The sequence below is a fragment of the Eulemur rufifrons genome, chromosome 16 (genome assembly GCF_041146395.1).
Source record: "Eulemur rufifrons isolate Redbay chromosome 16, OSU_ERuf_1, whole genome shotgun sequence".
Lineage (NCBI taxonomy): Eukaryota > Metazoa > Chordata > Mammalia > Primates > Lemuridae > Eulemur > Eulemur rufifrons.
Window position 1 is genome coordinate 91,663,492 of NC_090998.1, and position 16,057 is coordinate 91,679,548.

General features: G+C 58.9%; 1 protein-coding gene across 1 annotated transcript in view; it reads left to right on the forward strand.

Annotated features, from left to right (window-relative positions):
• Positions 1-16,057, forward strand: part of MPPED1 (metallophosphoesterase domain containing 1) — a 64,430-nt gene that overhangs the window by 42,589 nt on the left and 5,784 nt on the right. The window contains exon 4 of the mRNA XM_069490952.1: positions 15,861-15,976. Within this exon, the coding sequence (XP_069347053.1) occupies positions 15,861-15,976 (116 nt within the window). The remainder of the gene's footprint in view (positions 1-15,860; positions 15,977-16,057) is intronic.

The window sequence follows — 16,057 nt, forward strand, 5'->3', positions numbered from 1 at the left end:
TGCTCCTGCGGGACGGGAGGAGGATGGCTTTATCCCATGGCAACCTCGCCAGCTCCCAAGGCAGGGCGAGGCCTACAAGTACCCCTTTTACAGAAGGGCAAGTGGAGGCCCGGCAGGGTGATGTGGCTCACCCGGGGCCACACAGTGAGTCCTCCAAGATGGAGGCCACTCTGTCCTCTCTGAGACTCCTCCTGTGTGCCAGGCCTCGGTCCTCAGGGTGCTGTAGGACGCACACAGGCCTTGCTGGCCCCATGAGGACATTGAGGCCTGGGGGTCTCATGACCTCAGGAATGAATTTGTCAGTTCATTCATCAACTATGTGTCGTGTTCCAGGGGGCCCCGGGACACGGGATGGGCGGGCGCAGCTCTGCCTTGGGGTCCGCACTCCCAGGGGAGACACACAGCCCATGGCCAGTTCCTTGATTCAGCGAGAGCCGGGAAGGGGAGGCCCCGGGAGCCGGGTCGGGAGGGCTTCCCACCGGAGAGCCGCAGGCTGAAGGGACACAGGCAGCCGTGGGGGCTGGGGAAGGGTGTGGCAGGCAGAGGGAACAGCCCGGGCAAAGGCAGAGGCTTGAGAGGGCCGGGGGCCTGGGTGGGTCTCCGTGAGAGCGCAGAGCTGGGCAGCCAGCCCGTGCTTGGCGCCACCAGAACCTGGGTCTCTGGGTCCCGGCCACCATCTTTCCCCCGGCCGTACCGCCGGGAGCCAGGACTTTGCAGAGTGGCCTCATCCCTCGGGAGAGTCGTGTCACCTCCCCGAGCTCTGGGTTTCTGGCCAGAAAGTAGGAAGATGACGTCAGGTGATCTGGGGGGCGGGGCTGGGCACTGCCCCACTAGGGTCCTCAGCTGCTGGTGTCCCCAGGTGACGCTAGAAGCCACACAAGTGGAAGTGTCATTAACCGGCCCCTAAGAAGGTATTGGTGGCTGAAGAAGCTCCTGGCCTGGCCGCTGATTCTGCCGGGGCGGGGCAGGTGCGTGGGGTTCTGCAGCCCCCCTGCTGTCTGTCGGGGTTCAGGCTGGGGCGCTCAGCTCCCTGGCACCGGGTGCCTGGCCATATGGCAGCTCATTAGGAGGGTACAGGTGACAAAGCTGACTGTGACCATTATTAAATTCAGTTCGGGATCTTCGCTTTCTTTTTCCCCTGCCCTTAACACACTGGCTCACACGCGGGATTCCGGAGACGGTCTCCCGGCCGCAGACACACAGTTACCAGTAGGCAGGGATCAGGGGACCGAGCAAACACTAGCCATGAGTGCCCTAATAGTGTGGCAGCTGGGGCACGTGGCCAGGCTGATGGGGCCGAGGGGCAGATGTGTTCCACGTGGCTGTAGAAGGCAGAGCAGGGGGCAGAGGGACATGACAAGAGGCAGTCTCACCAGTGTGGGAAGACTCCGGCATAGGCAGGAGCCCAGAGCAGAGGCCATGTCGCCTTACCAAGTAGTGAGCTGCCTGTCACAAGAAGCATGCAAACAGGGATTAGCTGTGGGTGGGCCCAGTGTCCTTCCAGCCCCTTGCTCCTTGAAGGGCCACAGTTCCTCTGCCTGTGGCTGATGATCCACCCTGTACGCAGAGGAATGCACAGGCACGTTCCCGGGGAGGTCTTCCATGCTAGGCTTGGGGGGCTGGCCTTGACACTGAGGATGCTCTGAAGCAAGCTAGGAAGGGGAAGCAAAAAGCAAACTCACGGTTACGGCCACTGAGCGACACCACTGGGAGGCACTCTGCTTGGAAGGTTGGTGGTCGGGTTTCAGTGGTTCCAACTTTGCTCTTTCTTAGGCTGCGTGTCCCAGCCCTGTGCACGGCTCAGGGGTCCCCGAAATGGATCAAGCCTGGCCCTGCCATCCAGGAGCTCAGGCTGGGAGGCTGGGGCAGGGGCCCGTGACCATCGGCAACCTGTGCTTGCCAGGCCTTGGCGCAGCCAGTGCTTGTTTCCTGTGCTCATTCTGTCCTCGCAGTGGCCTTGTGACTGGGCACCTTTACCAAGCCCACGTGCAGGAGCTGAACCTTTTTTTTTTTTTTCATAAGAGACAGGGTCTTGCTCTCCCCCAGGCTGCAGTGCAGTGATGTCATCATAGCTCACTGCAGCCTCAAACTCCTGGGCTCAAGTGATCCTCCTGCCTCGGCCTCCCAAAGTGCTGGGACTACAGGCGTGAGCCACTGTGCCTGGCCTAAGCTGTTTCCAAAGTGGGTGTGCCAATCTACTTGCCCTGCCAGCAGTACCTCACCTCACCTCCTGCCAGCACTTGGTGTTGCAGGACTTTTACATTTTGTCCATCCTGATGGCGTGTGCTGGTGTCCTGGAGTGGTTCTCATCTGTCTTCTCCTGTTGACCAGTGAAATCAAGAATCTTTCCACATGTTCTTTGTCCACTTAGATTTACTCTTTTGTGAAGTGCTTATTTTTCGCACATCTAAAAAATAGTTGGCTTCTCTGTCTTTTTCTTATTGGCTCATGGAGATTCTGTGTGTCTTCTGAACACAACCGTGAGCCCTTTCTCAGCTGTAATGTCACAAGTAGCTTTTCCTCCCCTGTGACCTGCCTTTCCCTCTCTTAGAAGAACCTTCAGATGAACAGAAGTTTTAAACTTTGGTGTAGTCAAATGCCTTAGTGTTTCTCTTCGTGGTAACTGCTTCTGGTGCCCTACTGAGGAAATCTTCCCTCGTCCAAAGTCGTGAACGTTTGTTTCTGTATCGCCCGGCAGAACTTTCGTCGTTTCGCCTTTTATGTCTGGGTGTTGGATCCACCAGAAATGATGGTGTCGATGGTGTGAGGTAGGGGTCCCATTTTGGGTTTTCCCACGTCACGCCCACCTGGCCTGGCCCCCTGGGCAGAAAGCCTGTCCGCTGCGCTGCCACCCTTATCCTGCACGCGGCGTCGCGGGTAGCTCTCGCTCCTGCTCCACTGGTCCAGGCGGGGCAGGGCCACGCCGTCTTAATTACTCCAGCAATTCCATTGATTTCTTCAATATCTCTTTTCCTACTAGAGCATTTGAGGCTCCATGAGGGAAGGGACTTGAATCTCTCTCTCCTGTGCACCCGACACGGGTGCCTGGTGCAGTGTCTAGCTCATCGTAATAAATATCTGTTGAATGGATGAAAATGAATGTGTGAGCCAGGTGGGCGGCAGGCCATGGACTCGGTTAACAACCAGGCCTGGCCTCCATTTCCTGTATTGGACGGTTTCTGTGGCCTCCTCTCTGTCCCGCCACCGGCTCTCTGCCTGCTGGTTCCGTCCTTGTCCTCCTTGCTGCCACCTCCAAAGCAAGGTCTGACAGAGCCCGCGCCTGGCTTGCCACGCTGCCCCTGCAATGCCATCCCCGTCACCCCAGGCCGAGGCCACCCCCCAGCCCAGATCCTGTGCCCTGCCTTCCCCTAGCAGGATCCCTTCCTGCAGCCCCTCGTCCGGTGGGCAGGGAAGGGCAAGTCTCACTGGGGCCGCGTGTCTGTGCTGCCCTCCCAGGGCTCTGTGACTTTCCAGGGCACAGGGAAGCTGTCTGTGGCCCCGTCAGGTGCAGACTCGGCCCTGGGCCTTCGCCGAGAGCAGCTTAGAGGAAGGGGGCGGGAACCAACTGCAGGAGAAGAGGAAGAACTCAGCTGTTACCAAATCCTAAGTGTTAAAAAAAAATTCCGTATACATACCGTATTCATTTATGGGTTTTGGATGCATTTTTTGTTCTCATTTAACTGAAAACGGCCTTGATTTTTTTTTAAAAAAAAGAGTGAGCGAGAGAGTGAAATTGGCACGCAGCGCGTCCATCTGGTCTAATCACTTCTGGTATTTTGAAAGAAGGAATCTAAACCTGCTGAGACATTAAACTTTGAGAAGTGGCTGCGGGGCCCGTTGCTGGGTGTCTGGGCTCGGATCCTGGTTCTCGGCTTGGAGGTTTGGCTGCCTCCCGGCGGGCCGAGCCTGGGGCGGCAGGGGTGTCTGGGACACCCTGTGCATTCCGCCAGGGCCTGGGGCCAGGCAGGGCCATTGTGGCGCACACGTCCCAGTGTGTGGCCCCGGCCGTGTAACCTCGGGTGGGAATCTTGGCCCTCTGTGAAATGGCAACAGGGCTGGTCCCCTGGTGGCGTTTTCTCAGGATTCAAGGAGGGCACGTGTGTGCGTCGCTTGGCACCCAGTGGGCATCCACATGCCTGCTGCTGGCTGCTTAAGGCCACCGAGGATGGGGACGGGGTGATGACGGTGGTCTGTGTGCAGCCCCGGCTGCGGGACAGAGCTGCCCCAGGGAGGCACAGCCGGGGCTGGGCTGTTCCGCCCTCTCCGTCCCTGTCCCTGCCCTAGTGGCACAGTCACAGTCACCTGTTGTGGGTGGGGGTGGGGGGCCGGAACCCAGCAGCCTGGGAACCGTAGCTCTGTCCTCTGAAGGAGCCGGGGGCCCACGTGTGGCTTTGGCCCTGTGACGCTAACTGTCCTGCCGCCATCCTGAGGCTCAGGGCCTCAGCCGCTGGGGCCTGCAGAGCAGCCCGTGAGCAGAGACTCTTGTCCCCGCTTTACAGCTCAAGTAAGGTCCCGCGGGAGTCGGGCGGCCAGGCTGGGCCTGGGTGGGTGGAAGGACGGGGTCCTGCCCAGGACTGTGCACAGCAAGCTGCTAAATTGCTTCTTTTGAAACTTTATAAATATCCTTTGTAGAGAAAATGGACACAGGATGTTGTCACGAATCCCTGGCGTCCTCCTTGCCTCTCCGATGTGTCTCACCAGAATGGAGCTGAGGCCCCGAGTGGAGTGCGGGTGGCCGGCTTCGTGGCCAGCCCTGAGGCAGCTCCTGCTGTCCCCCTGGCTGTCGCTGGCCGTGGCCGCAGCCACATGCTGTCGTGTGACAGTGGTGAGGCCAGCTCTGCCCGTCTTGGCCCCTGCCCCATGGCGTGTTCCGCCCGGGCTTCAAGGCCGCCCAGCGGCGCCACCCTTTCTAGGAGGCCCCTGCGGCGCCCAGGCCCTCGGCCCTTCCTCCCGGTCAGCGTGCGGAGTGGGTCAAGCACCTGACCCCAAATCCTTTGCTCTTTCTCTGAAGGAACATTTTTAATCTTTTGACAAACATTTATTTTTTAGCTTCTGTCCAGTACTTCTCTCTGAGGTCTTTGGGATATTGTAATTTTGTTTGGTTTTTTTTTTTTTTTTTTGAGACAGAGTCTCACTCTGTTGCCCAGGCTAGAGTGAGTGCTGTGGCGTCAGCCTAGCTCACAGCAACCTCAAACTCCTGAGCTCAAGCGATCCTCCTGTCTCAGCCTCCCGAGTAGCTGGGACTACAGGCATGCACCACCATGCCCGGCTAATTTTTTCTATATATATTTTTAGCTGTCCATATAATTTCTTTCTATTTTTAGTAGAGATGGGGTCTCGCTCTTGCTCAGGCTGGTCTCGAACTCCTGAGCTCAAACGATCCGCCCACCTCGGCCTCCCAGAGTGCTAGGATTACAGGCGTGAGCCACCGCGCCCGGCCGGGATATTGTAATTTTGGATTACATGCTCAGCATGGTTCTCTCTGGGGGAGTCCTGGGCTGCCTGGTTTGGGGTGTGGACTGGTTCGGGGAGTGGCCTGGTTTGGGGTGTGGCCTGGTTCAGGGTGTGGTCTGGTTCGGGATGTGGCCTGGTTCGGGATGTGGCCTGGTTCGGGGTATGGCCTGGTTTGGGGTATGGCCTGGTTTGGGGGTGTGGCCTGGTTTGGGGTGTGGCCTGGTTTGGGGTGTGGCCTGGTTCGGGGAGTGGCCTGGTTCGGGGTGTGGCCTGGTTCGGGGTGTGGCCTGGCTCGGGGTGTGGCCTGGTTCGGGGAGTGGCCTGGTTCGGGGTGTGGCCTGGTTCGGGGTGTGGCCTGGTTCGGGGAGTGGCCTGGTTCGGGGTGTGGCCTGGTTCGGGGTGTGGCCTGGCTTGGGGTGTGGCCTGGTTCGGGGAGTGGCCTGGTTCGGGGTGTGGCCTGGTTCGGGGTGTGGCCTGGTTCGGGGGTGTGGCCTGGTTCGGGGGTGTGGCCTGGTTCGGGGAGTGGCCTGGTTCGGGGAGTGGCCTGGTTCGGGGTGTGGCCTGGTTCGGGGAGTGGCCTGGTCCGGGTGTGGCCTGGTTTGGGGGTGCCCGTCCGGATAGTGTCTGCCCCAGTCTGCAGGTGTGCCCAGCAGAGACCACTTCACGTGAATTTCCTGGCTTGAACCGCACAGGTTCACGCCTAGGATGGCCCCGGCCAGAGGCCTGGGATTCTGGGTTCCGCTCTCCCTGTAGTCGGCCCTTTCCGGCCTGCTCTCTTCCTGAGGCCCCCCGGGTCCCAGCTTCTAGGGGTGGGGGGCGCAAGTCCATCTGCCCCTGAACCGGCTGAGGCCTCTTCTCTCTCGGCCTCACAACCGTGAGGACCTGTGTCCCCCGGTTCAGAGGCCAGTAGTCCCTGCGCATCTAGACCAGTGTTGGTGACATGTTGTCTTGTGTTTGAGGGTGGCTTCAGCATGAGGCTGCGGCCCTCCCCGGTTTGTTCAAGCAGGTGAGGCAAAGACTTTCCCTTCCCTTTGACATCTGGACCCTGCACTCTGCAAACTTCCCGTGAGCTGCCACCTGCACAACTGTCCCTTAATCTGCCTGGCAGCAGGGCAAGGCAGGGCTGTGTGTCCATTCCCGTTTTACAGACAGGCCACGTAAGGCCTGAGCAGGTCTGGTGGTGACTGGCCGAGATCTCAGCCCTAGGAAGATGTGGCACCGGGTCCCAACGCAGGTGTCTAGGCTTGGTCAGCTCCCGGGGCGGCCGGCCTTGACCAGCCCAGCGGGCAGCTGCTTCCTGGCCTCCCCCTGCCCAGCCCTCTGGCAGCCCCTGTTGGGCTGCAGAACCCAGAATAGGGCTGGGCTTTGGGCTCCTGGATTCCTGTCCCCTTCCATGTATTCTTCCTGAGCCCTGGGACAGTATTTCCCATCCCTGTCTTGAGGCCAGAGTGAGGAATTGCTTGTGTCTGTTCAGGGGTAGCTGTCAACCCTGTCGTCCAGGGCACACTGTAAACCCTGCTCCAAGCCTCCCCAGGACAAGGGGCCATCCTGTGATCGAGGAGCTTGGCACAGGGCATAGGGCACAGGTCGGGGTGCCCCGGGGGACCCGGCAGTGTCCACCGTATGTGGTCCTGTGGCTGCTCCCTTCCCTCCCCCCACATGCCCCACTGGGTTTAGAGTCCTGAGCCCAACGTAGCAGCAGTTGACAAATTCTGATGCAGGGAAAGAACTTTCTCAGCATTGCTGGCCTCTTGCTGTGCTGCCCCCACACACACACGCACACAGTGCACATGCACACACATGCATGCGTGCATTCACACAATCGTGATGTCCTCACGTACAGTCACACACCTTCACACGCACACACATGATTTCTCTTTTGCCGCTTTCTGTCTTTACCTTCCTTTCGCGTGCCCAGAGAAAACTGATTTTGCATTGCTGTCTTTTTCTTTTTAGAGGGCCCCTCACACACATGTGCACACTATTCTACATGAGATTAATGTCTGAAACGAGTCATCTGCTTTCCTCCTGCTGCCGAGTCCCAGCAAAACAAAAGATGAATGATTCCGCACATCGGAAGGGTGGGGAAATTAATTAGGAATGACAAAGGACCCCATTCTTCGGTTCCACTCATCTTGCTGCTGACTCGAGTGGCTGTGTGCCCTGGCAAGGTGTGTGAGTGACAGGCCCCGCACAGCCCCGCCCCCTCCCGGGCAGCCATCAGGCCCCAGGCAGGGCAGGTGGGTGGAGCTGGACCCTGCTGCTGGTGCCTCAGCGTCCGCCCTCGGCCTGCCAACCCCGGAAGTGCAGACACGGGGCTGGGCAGGCGACAGAGGAAGCTTGGTTGGTGATGTCCCCGGGAGAAAGGGACTGCCCGTAGAGTGAGGAGTCAGCACACCGCAGTCTGGCCTTGGCGCAGGCAGGACCTCGCTTGGGACCTGGGCCCGTCTCTGACCTCTCTGAGCCTCAGTTTCCCCTGCTGCAGAACGGGAATCCAGCCTCACTGGGATCCCGAGTGTCTAGGGCCAATGACAGTGTCTTCCTCACCAGAGACACTCATAATATCGGCCATGGCCACAGCCGGCTGCCTGGAAGTGGCCGGCTTCTTTGGGGAGGGAGGTGCCGGGGCGGAAGAGCTGGCGGGTTGGGGGTCTGGAGGGAGAGCGTCTGGCCTGGGGCGGGGCAGCGGGTCTGGGCAGGCTCCTCTGAGAGCTCAGGGGTGGCCGCACCAGCTGCATGGCTGCGACGTGCCTCTCTCTCCGCCTGCGCTGAGCCACAGCTTTTACCCTATAAAGCCACCCTCAGAGGCCTGTGAAGGGGAGGAGGTGAGAGACCGCCTGGCCTGGCAGGTCCACTGGAAGAGGCTGCCTTCTTCTCCCGAAGGGCTTTCATAGTGGCTGCCTAGGCAGACAGAGTTCCCAGCACTCCCGGCGCTGGGTCCCCACCCTGGGCCATGGGCCGCCTGGGGAAGCAGGGAGGGTCGGGATGCAGCGTCCTGGGTCAGGCTTCGCCTCTGAGGCCTCATCTGTGGGATGGGCACATCCTTCCCCGGGCGAGTTCATGGGCGGGTGAGGGAGACCGGGCTACCCGGCAGATGGGAGAGTTCTCTTCATGTGTTGTTCTTGTGTTGATGTAGGTCTCGGGGCCTCACGGCTGCTGGGGGCTCTGGGCCGGGGCTCTTGCCAGGGGGTGCAGAGAGCAGAGGGCTCATGCGTAGTTTCTCCCACCTGCCTGCCAGATAGAGCGCCTGCTCGTTCATTCCAAATTTCATTCATCCTTCAATCACTCATTCATCCGTGCCCACCTTGCACAAGCCCTCCCCGAAGCCCACCTGGGCATGAGGGATTCAGGGACAGACCTGACCTGGGCCTGCCGAGGAGCCAGCACGGGCCGGTCGGGGGAGGGGCGTGATCAGGGAAGAGGTGGCCTTTGAGCCAGGCCTTCATGCATATGGGGCATGGATGACAAGGAGAGGCTAGGAAGGGCGTTTCGGGTTTTTGGACCAGCACGAGCAAAAACCTAGAGGTGGGGCAAGGCCCGGCTGTGTTGTTACGGCTGACTGGGGGTGGGAGGGTGTCTGAGCAGGATGCTCTGAAAGGTGGGCTGGGGCAGGTTCTGCGGGCCCATGTGCCAGGCCATGAGGAGGCAGTGGGGAGCCATGGGAGGCTTTGGAGCAGAGGAGTCACCTGCAGGAATGTGAGAGGTGGGGACCCAGAGCCAGAGCTGCAGGCTCAGAGGGGGCCCGGTGGGACAGGGACCTGGGGGAGCTGCTCGGGGGAGCTGCTCAGAGGAGCAGTCAGGAAGTCACCGTTGAAGGGGGGAGCCTGGGCCTGACCTCCAAGTCCTCTTAGCATCAGCCAATGGCGTGGGCACAGGATGCCGGAGCCCAGAGCCCTGGTCCACACCCCTGTTGCTTCCTGCGTGTCCTCAGACACACTGCGTGGCTTCTCTGTGAGTCTGTTTCTTGTCTCTAACGGGGGACTCCTGACAGCTTCATCCCGAGGATTAACTGATGAGGTAGTGGCTGGTACGGGGGCTCGCCGAGGGGTGAGGTGTGATTCCCGGTCACAGTTTCCTCGTTCTGGGATGGTAGCAGAGGGCATGACCCTGGCTATGTCACTTGGAAACCTCTTCCCACCTCAGTTTCTGCACCTGTAAGATGGGGACAGTGATGGCAGCTGCCTCTGTGGGGTGGGTGGGGGAGTGGTGAGGATTGAGTTGGCCGCTCCTGGAAAGGCCTTTGGAGCTCCGTCTGTGTCGGTGTCCCCTTGGTGTCCCCTGGGCATTCCATTGAGGGACCCCCGTCCTCTGCTCTTGGGCATGTCACCCTGGCCTGGGTGCACCACTGCTGGCTCAGCCCCACCCAGAGGCACCCCCAGCACCTCCTCTGTCCCCAAGCCCCAGTGCCCCAGGAAATGGCATACAGCCAGGGGTGGCTGTTCCCAGGCTAATTAAGTGACCTTGGGGTACACCTACCTGCCCAGGGCCGTGCACCTTACCTGGGCGACAGGAAGCCTGAGCAGTGCGGGCTCTGCCTCTGCCATGCTCAGCAGACAAGTATTTTCTTCCCCGTGTGCAGTTAAAGCACCCGGAATTCACGCTTGGTAGGGGGGACCGTTTAATGATTGGCCACGAGGAGGTCATTTATATTGGCTAAGCGGGCTTAATTAGACTGGATTCGAAGGTTACCATAAGCACACAAAAAAGCTGTTAAGGGGTTAACCTCTGAGAGATTACATTGTATTCAGCGCTCTGTTAAAGTTTGAATTAATTTTTCCCATGGGTTTGTTCACATTCTAATTTTCAACTAAATGAGACATCTGTTTCAGAAAAGGAAAATTTGCTCTGGTTGTCATGGCAACTATCATTCTGTAAGAAAATTATTCCAATGGTTACTTTAGAACAGAAAGACAGAAATTCAGGACATAAAGCCGCCTCCCATCACTTCGCCGGAATTCTGATCCCCTGCCCTCCTTGCGGGCTGTGCGGTGGGCAGGCCGGGGGCTCCCGGCCCGCGGGGTGGCGAGGCTGGGTCCCGGCACCAGGTTGCGCTGGAAACCGGTACCACGGCCCTTGGGGCGCCCAAGCATAGGGTCTCAGGCATTCGTGGGTCTCAGCCCACGGTGGCAGTGGTGGCGGTGAGGGGCCTCCGAGCACTTGCCTCCCCTGTCCTTTGAAACCTGGGGCCACTCCATGGGAAGGGGGACGGCGGTCACAGAGGTGAATCCCACATGCCGCTGTCTCTGGACGTGGCGAAGCTCATTTCAGCACCAGACACCGCGTGCTGGGAGGATCCAGGGTGCAGCTCACCCGAGGGAGGACCCCTCCTTTGTCTCCGGGGCCCACGGCAGACCCCGGGTTGCTTTGCATGAGCACAGGGCTGCGGGCTGTACCAGCCTCGGGGGCTGCTCAAAGGCCTGCGGTCACTGAGGTCACCCCTGCCCACCTGTGAGTGAGGCCCCCATCCTGAGCATGGCTCTCTCTGGCCAGCAGACTGTCCTGGGAAATGTCTCTTCTGGATGTTTCTATGCACGATTTGACTTCCTGCTCCCCCAAAATTCTAATAAAAGCTAGAACATCACCTCTTCCCATTGACGGAGCTCATAGCTGTTCAGAAACGTTTCCGCAGCGGTGGCGCAATCTGGTCCTCTCACGCTTCCCCTGTGCCCCTGCCTCCCCCGGGCAGCGGGGTACAGGAGGGAGCAAAGCCCTCCCTGCCCTTGTGGGGTGAGGTCCGGGGACACAGGCATCAGTATTCCACTTTTACGCAGGAGGAAACCGAGGCCGGGAGGGGCGAGGTGCCCAGCCCAGGGGCAGAACCAGGATGTCTGACGCCAGCGTCCGTGCCCTTTCCACCCATTACCAGGGAGCAAGGCCGCCACTTGCCCTCTGGGACCTAACGCTCTGGTGTCAGCTGCCGCTGCCCCAGATCGTGCGGGCAAGGCCGGCTCTCCTGTGCATCTGGGGATGTCCTCGTGGCCCCACAGAGGGGTGAGATGGAGACGGGGGCAGGAGCGACAGTAGGAATAGTTCCAGACCAGCTGCCCGATTGAGACTGGTTCTTCACCCAGGTCTGCCTGGACTTGCTGTGTGGTGCTGGGAAGTGGAGCGACCTCTCTGGGCATTATGGAGGGCTGGTGAGGTGGATTCCAGCTTCCCAAGATTTGAAATCATGTGTTTCCAAGAAGCTGGCGGGAAACTGTCACCGCTGGAGGAAGGATCCTCTGTGCAGGGTGAGGGGAAGGTGGGACAGGCGGATGCTCGCTCCACCAGGCCCTGGCTTCTGGGTGTCCGCAGGGTCTCTGGTATGTTTCTGAGTGTGTCTGTCGGAAAACCGCCCCCTGCTGTGGCTCGCGAGAACTAACAGACGTGTTTTCTCTTACTGATGAGGCCTCGCCCCACCTTGTAAATATTTGATAAGATTTTTGAAAAATGGAGCCTGTTTGGAAGGCAGCGCCAGGCATGAGTGTCTTCCTTGTCTGTCAGTGGTGGGGCTGGGGTCTCCAGGCTGCTGTGGCCTTCCCTGAGACCCTTCGCCCACGCTGCCAGGCTCAGCCAGGGGCTCTGCGTGTGCCCAGGACCGAGTGCTTCAGAATCTCCAGCTCGTGGGTCAGGGTGGGGACAGCCTCCAGGAGCTGCTGCGGAGGGGCTGCCAGCCGTTCTTGACCGGGAACCATGGTGGGAAAGCGTTTTACACTGTGAGTCAGTGCCCTTGGATGTAGGTGTCTATTTAAATAGAAATATATTTAACTGAGGTATCCCTTTCCTACCTGATGTACTCTGATATTTCCTAGTCTTTAAAAAAGAAATGCAGTTTGAGTCGGACCCTGCCCCAGGCCAAAGGTTTTTCATCCAGACTCTATGGGTGGGTCTCAGGAGGGGTCCATGATAATAATGGTGATGGTGATGGTGATGGTGGTGATGATGATGGTGATGGTGGTAGTGGTGGTGGTGATGGTGATGATAGTGATGATGGTGGTGATGATGGTGGGTGAGGGTGATGGTGATGATGGTCGTGGTATTGGTGATGATGATGGTGGTGATGATGGTGGTGGTGATGGTGGTGGTGTTGGTGATGATGATGATGGTGGTGGTGGGTGGTGATGGTGATGATAGTGATGATGGTGGTGATGGCGGTGATGATGGTGGTGGTGATGATGGTGGTGGTGGGTGGTGATGATGGTGGGTGATGGTGGTGGTGATGATGGTGGTGGTGGGTGGTGATGATGGTGGGTGATGGTGGTGGTGATGATGGTGGTGATGGTGGTGGTGGTGGTGGTGATGATGGTGGGTGATGGTGATGGTGATGATGGTGGTGGTGATGATGGTGGTGGTGGTGGATGGTGATGGTGATGGTGATGATGATGCTGGTGATGGAGGTGTTGATGGTAGGGATGGTGGAGGTGATGAGGATGATGATGGCAGCTGTAATACCTAGAGTACTTACGGTGAACCAGGCATTATTTTTAGCACTTTACATGCATTAACTGATTTAATGTTTGCAGTAGCCTTACTGTGGCAGATAGTATTATTATCCCCACTTTACAGATGGCCGAATTGAGGCATAGAGAGAAGTTAATTTCTTTGTTCAAGGGTAGGCAGGTGGTAAGAGGTGGACAATTCTAACCCAGATCTGACCCCAAGATTCCCTTGAAGTTGGGTGTAAGATCCTGTGTGTGGCCATTTTTCTGCAGAGAGAACCCTTAGCTTTCTGCAGACGCACAGGGCAGGCCTGGGTGGATGCCCCACCCCCATGCCACCCCGCTGCCATTCTGCAGCCCCGGCCACCTGGTCTCCTCACTTGGCAGCACTTGCTGTGGGGGGATCCCTCGGAAGAACTCAAGCCTGGGGTGCAGGCAGCCCCTCCGTGCTGGCCCCTCACGCCGTTTCTGCTCTCGCAGGCCCTGAGGGCCCGGTCCCTCCATTCTCACGGAGCCCACTCATGGCTGGGTGTGGGGGCCCCCTCGCCTTCTCCCCGCCCCCTGCCAAGAATCAGAGGGAGCCACAGCCTGTTCCTCAAGGCCAAGAGCTCCGGCTGGCAGGGGCTTGGGGAGATGGTGGCCCGGTGTGTTCTGCTGCTTTCATTAAAAGCAAGTTCTCCCAGGGTTCCTGGGGGCTGTCTTGAATGAGGGGGATTGGTTTCAGCTTGGAAGTTTTGGTTGCAATCCGAAGGCAACAGGTAAAGTTCTGCTCAACATCTTGTTAACAAGTTATTCATTATTTCTCCATGATCTTAGGAAGGAACAAAAAAGAAACAATGTATCCATTAGTCCGATCCTCTCTCACTGACTGCCACTCTTAAACATTAATTTCCCCTCTCCTGGGCTGGTATCCGAAACAATGAAAGGACCTTTGACCCCCAAGTGACCAGTGTGGTCCCCCATCCTCCTCCATCACAGGTGTGTCCAGGAGACGGCACTGCAGGCGCAAAGGGTAGGGGCAGCGGGCGGCAGACCTGGGTCTGGGAATGGCTTCTCCCCTGACTCCCTGTGTGAGCCCGGCACCTCCCTTGCCCTCACCAGACCTCGGTCTTCCAGTCGGAACCTGTCAGGGTGGGATAAGTCAGGGTTTTCGAATGGTGGTCCTTGGTGTGCCAGGTGGCTGCCAACAGGGCGTAGCCACTGCGTTGACAGCCAGGGGTGCTAGCCATGTGCCGGGGGTGGGGGGAGATTTACGTGGCAGCTTTGGGCACATGAGAGGCTCTAGGGCACCCCCCTCCCCTCCTCGTGCAGTGTGTGCGGCAGGAGAGTGGTAGTGAGGCTCCCGGCTGCGCCCAGCACACCGGGGCCCAAATCCCGCACCATCTCGGCTCTCTGAGCCTCAGGTTCCTCATCTGTGAAATGGGAGTAATCCCAGTCCTGACTTCAGTGTTCTTGCAGCAGCTCAACCCGTCCTTGTCGTGGACTTCCTTGGGGCCTGGCAAAAGTAGGTGCACGTGGAATGCTGGTGACTGTTTCCGAATCCCTGGTCCTCGGTCCCTCCTCCATGATCAGAGAGAAGCAGACATGTCTGGCCGACCTCGCTGCAGGGTGGAGGTCCCTGGGATGGCAGTTGGCGAGCTGATGGTGGTGGTGATGGTGATCGTACCCGTGCAGGGCTGTGTAGCTGTCACACAGTGGGGGTCAACACAACAGAAGTCGTTCTCTCGCAGTTCCGCAGGCCGGAAGTCTGCGAAGGCCTCGCCAAGGTGTGTTCCTGTTCAGAGGCCCCGAGGGAAGCTCTGCCTGCTCCTGTCTCCCAGCTCTGGTGGCCGGGCATCCTCGCCGTTCCGTGGCGTGGAAGTGTCACTTCCAGTCTGCCTCTGTGGCCACCTGGTGTTCTTCCCTCTGCCTGTGTCTGTTTTCGCGTGGCCTCCTAATACTGTACCTTGGGATTGGTTTTCAAACGATGCATTCTGGGGGACACGTATGTTCAGACCACAGCAGTGGTGGCGGAGGTGGTGGTGCCGAGGGTGGTGACCTTGTGGACGCTAAAGTCACGTGGGGTCGTGTGATGACTTAAACCTAAGGGCTGATCCTCATGCCTTGGTCTGGACGCTCTGGTTGCAAATGACTGAAAAGCCCGATTCAGACGGCTCATACGGCAGGGGAGCGCCAGGGATGGTGGACGCCTGGCTCGGCTGGCTCCAGCTGTCTGCCCTGGGACAGTGTCACAGCTATTGACGGCTCCCATGGCTGGGTGACAGTGTCCTCTTTTCTCATCATTGAAAGAGTCTGATTTCCTGAATACAGAAGGAGAATGGGAAAGAAAAAGCAAGAGTCCGAGTTTACCTCCAGCTGGGAGAATCTAGGTCACATGGTCATTACTGAACCAGTTGAGGGGGGATGACTCGCAGCCGGGGGGGCAGGTCTGGGCTGGGTGACAGGCTGGGACTACGTTACAGGCCAGGTCCACCAGGCCCCCTCCCGCTGGCGCGGGCCCCGCCCTACCCGAACTCCCTGCTGGGCGCTTCAGCAGAAGCCACCTGGACACCGCTGTCTTGCCTGGGGCTCCACACGCCACACCTGGGGGGCGGGGCAGGTTCCTGGGGGCGGGGGGCGGGGTCAGGGGGTGGATTTCCTTAGAGGGGCTTGGAGCAAGGAAGGTCTTTGGAAGAAGCTGAGATATATACATAACTAATGTATAATGCTGATAAATGAAAGATATTAATATGTGATATATATATATTTTAGCTTTTCTCCTATGTAAATAATACTTACTCATCGTAGAAAAATAGAAACTGGAGGTCAGCAAGAGGAAACAGGAAAGAGAACTGCGGTGACCCCAGCGGGCCGGCGAGTGGCAGCTCCCGGCCGTGGGTCTCCAGCAGCGAGCTGGCCCCGGCCTGGCCCCGTGGAGAGCTCCCGACCCCGGTGGTCGCCCCAGAGTCTTGCCAGGTCCCCTCACCACCTGCTCTTCCCCCGCAGGCAGCCCTGGTTCTACGGCTGGGGGTTTAACCTCCCGAGAGGCCAAGCCCTGCTGGAGAAGTGGAGCCTCATTCCCGAAGGCGTAGACGTCCTGATAACCCACGGGCCGCCCCTGGGTAAGAACCGCCCGCTCCGTTCGGGGTGGGGGGGCGGCGGCAGTGCTGGGGGGGCTGGGGCGGGGCAGGGCCTTGCGCTGT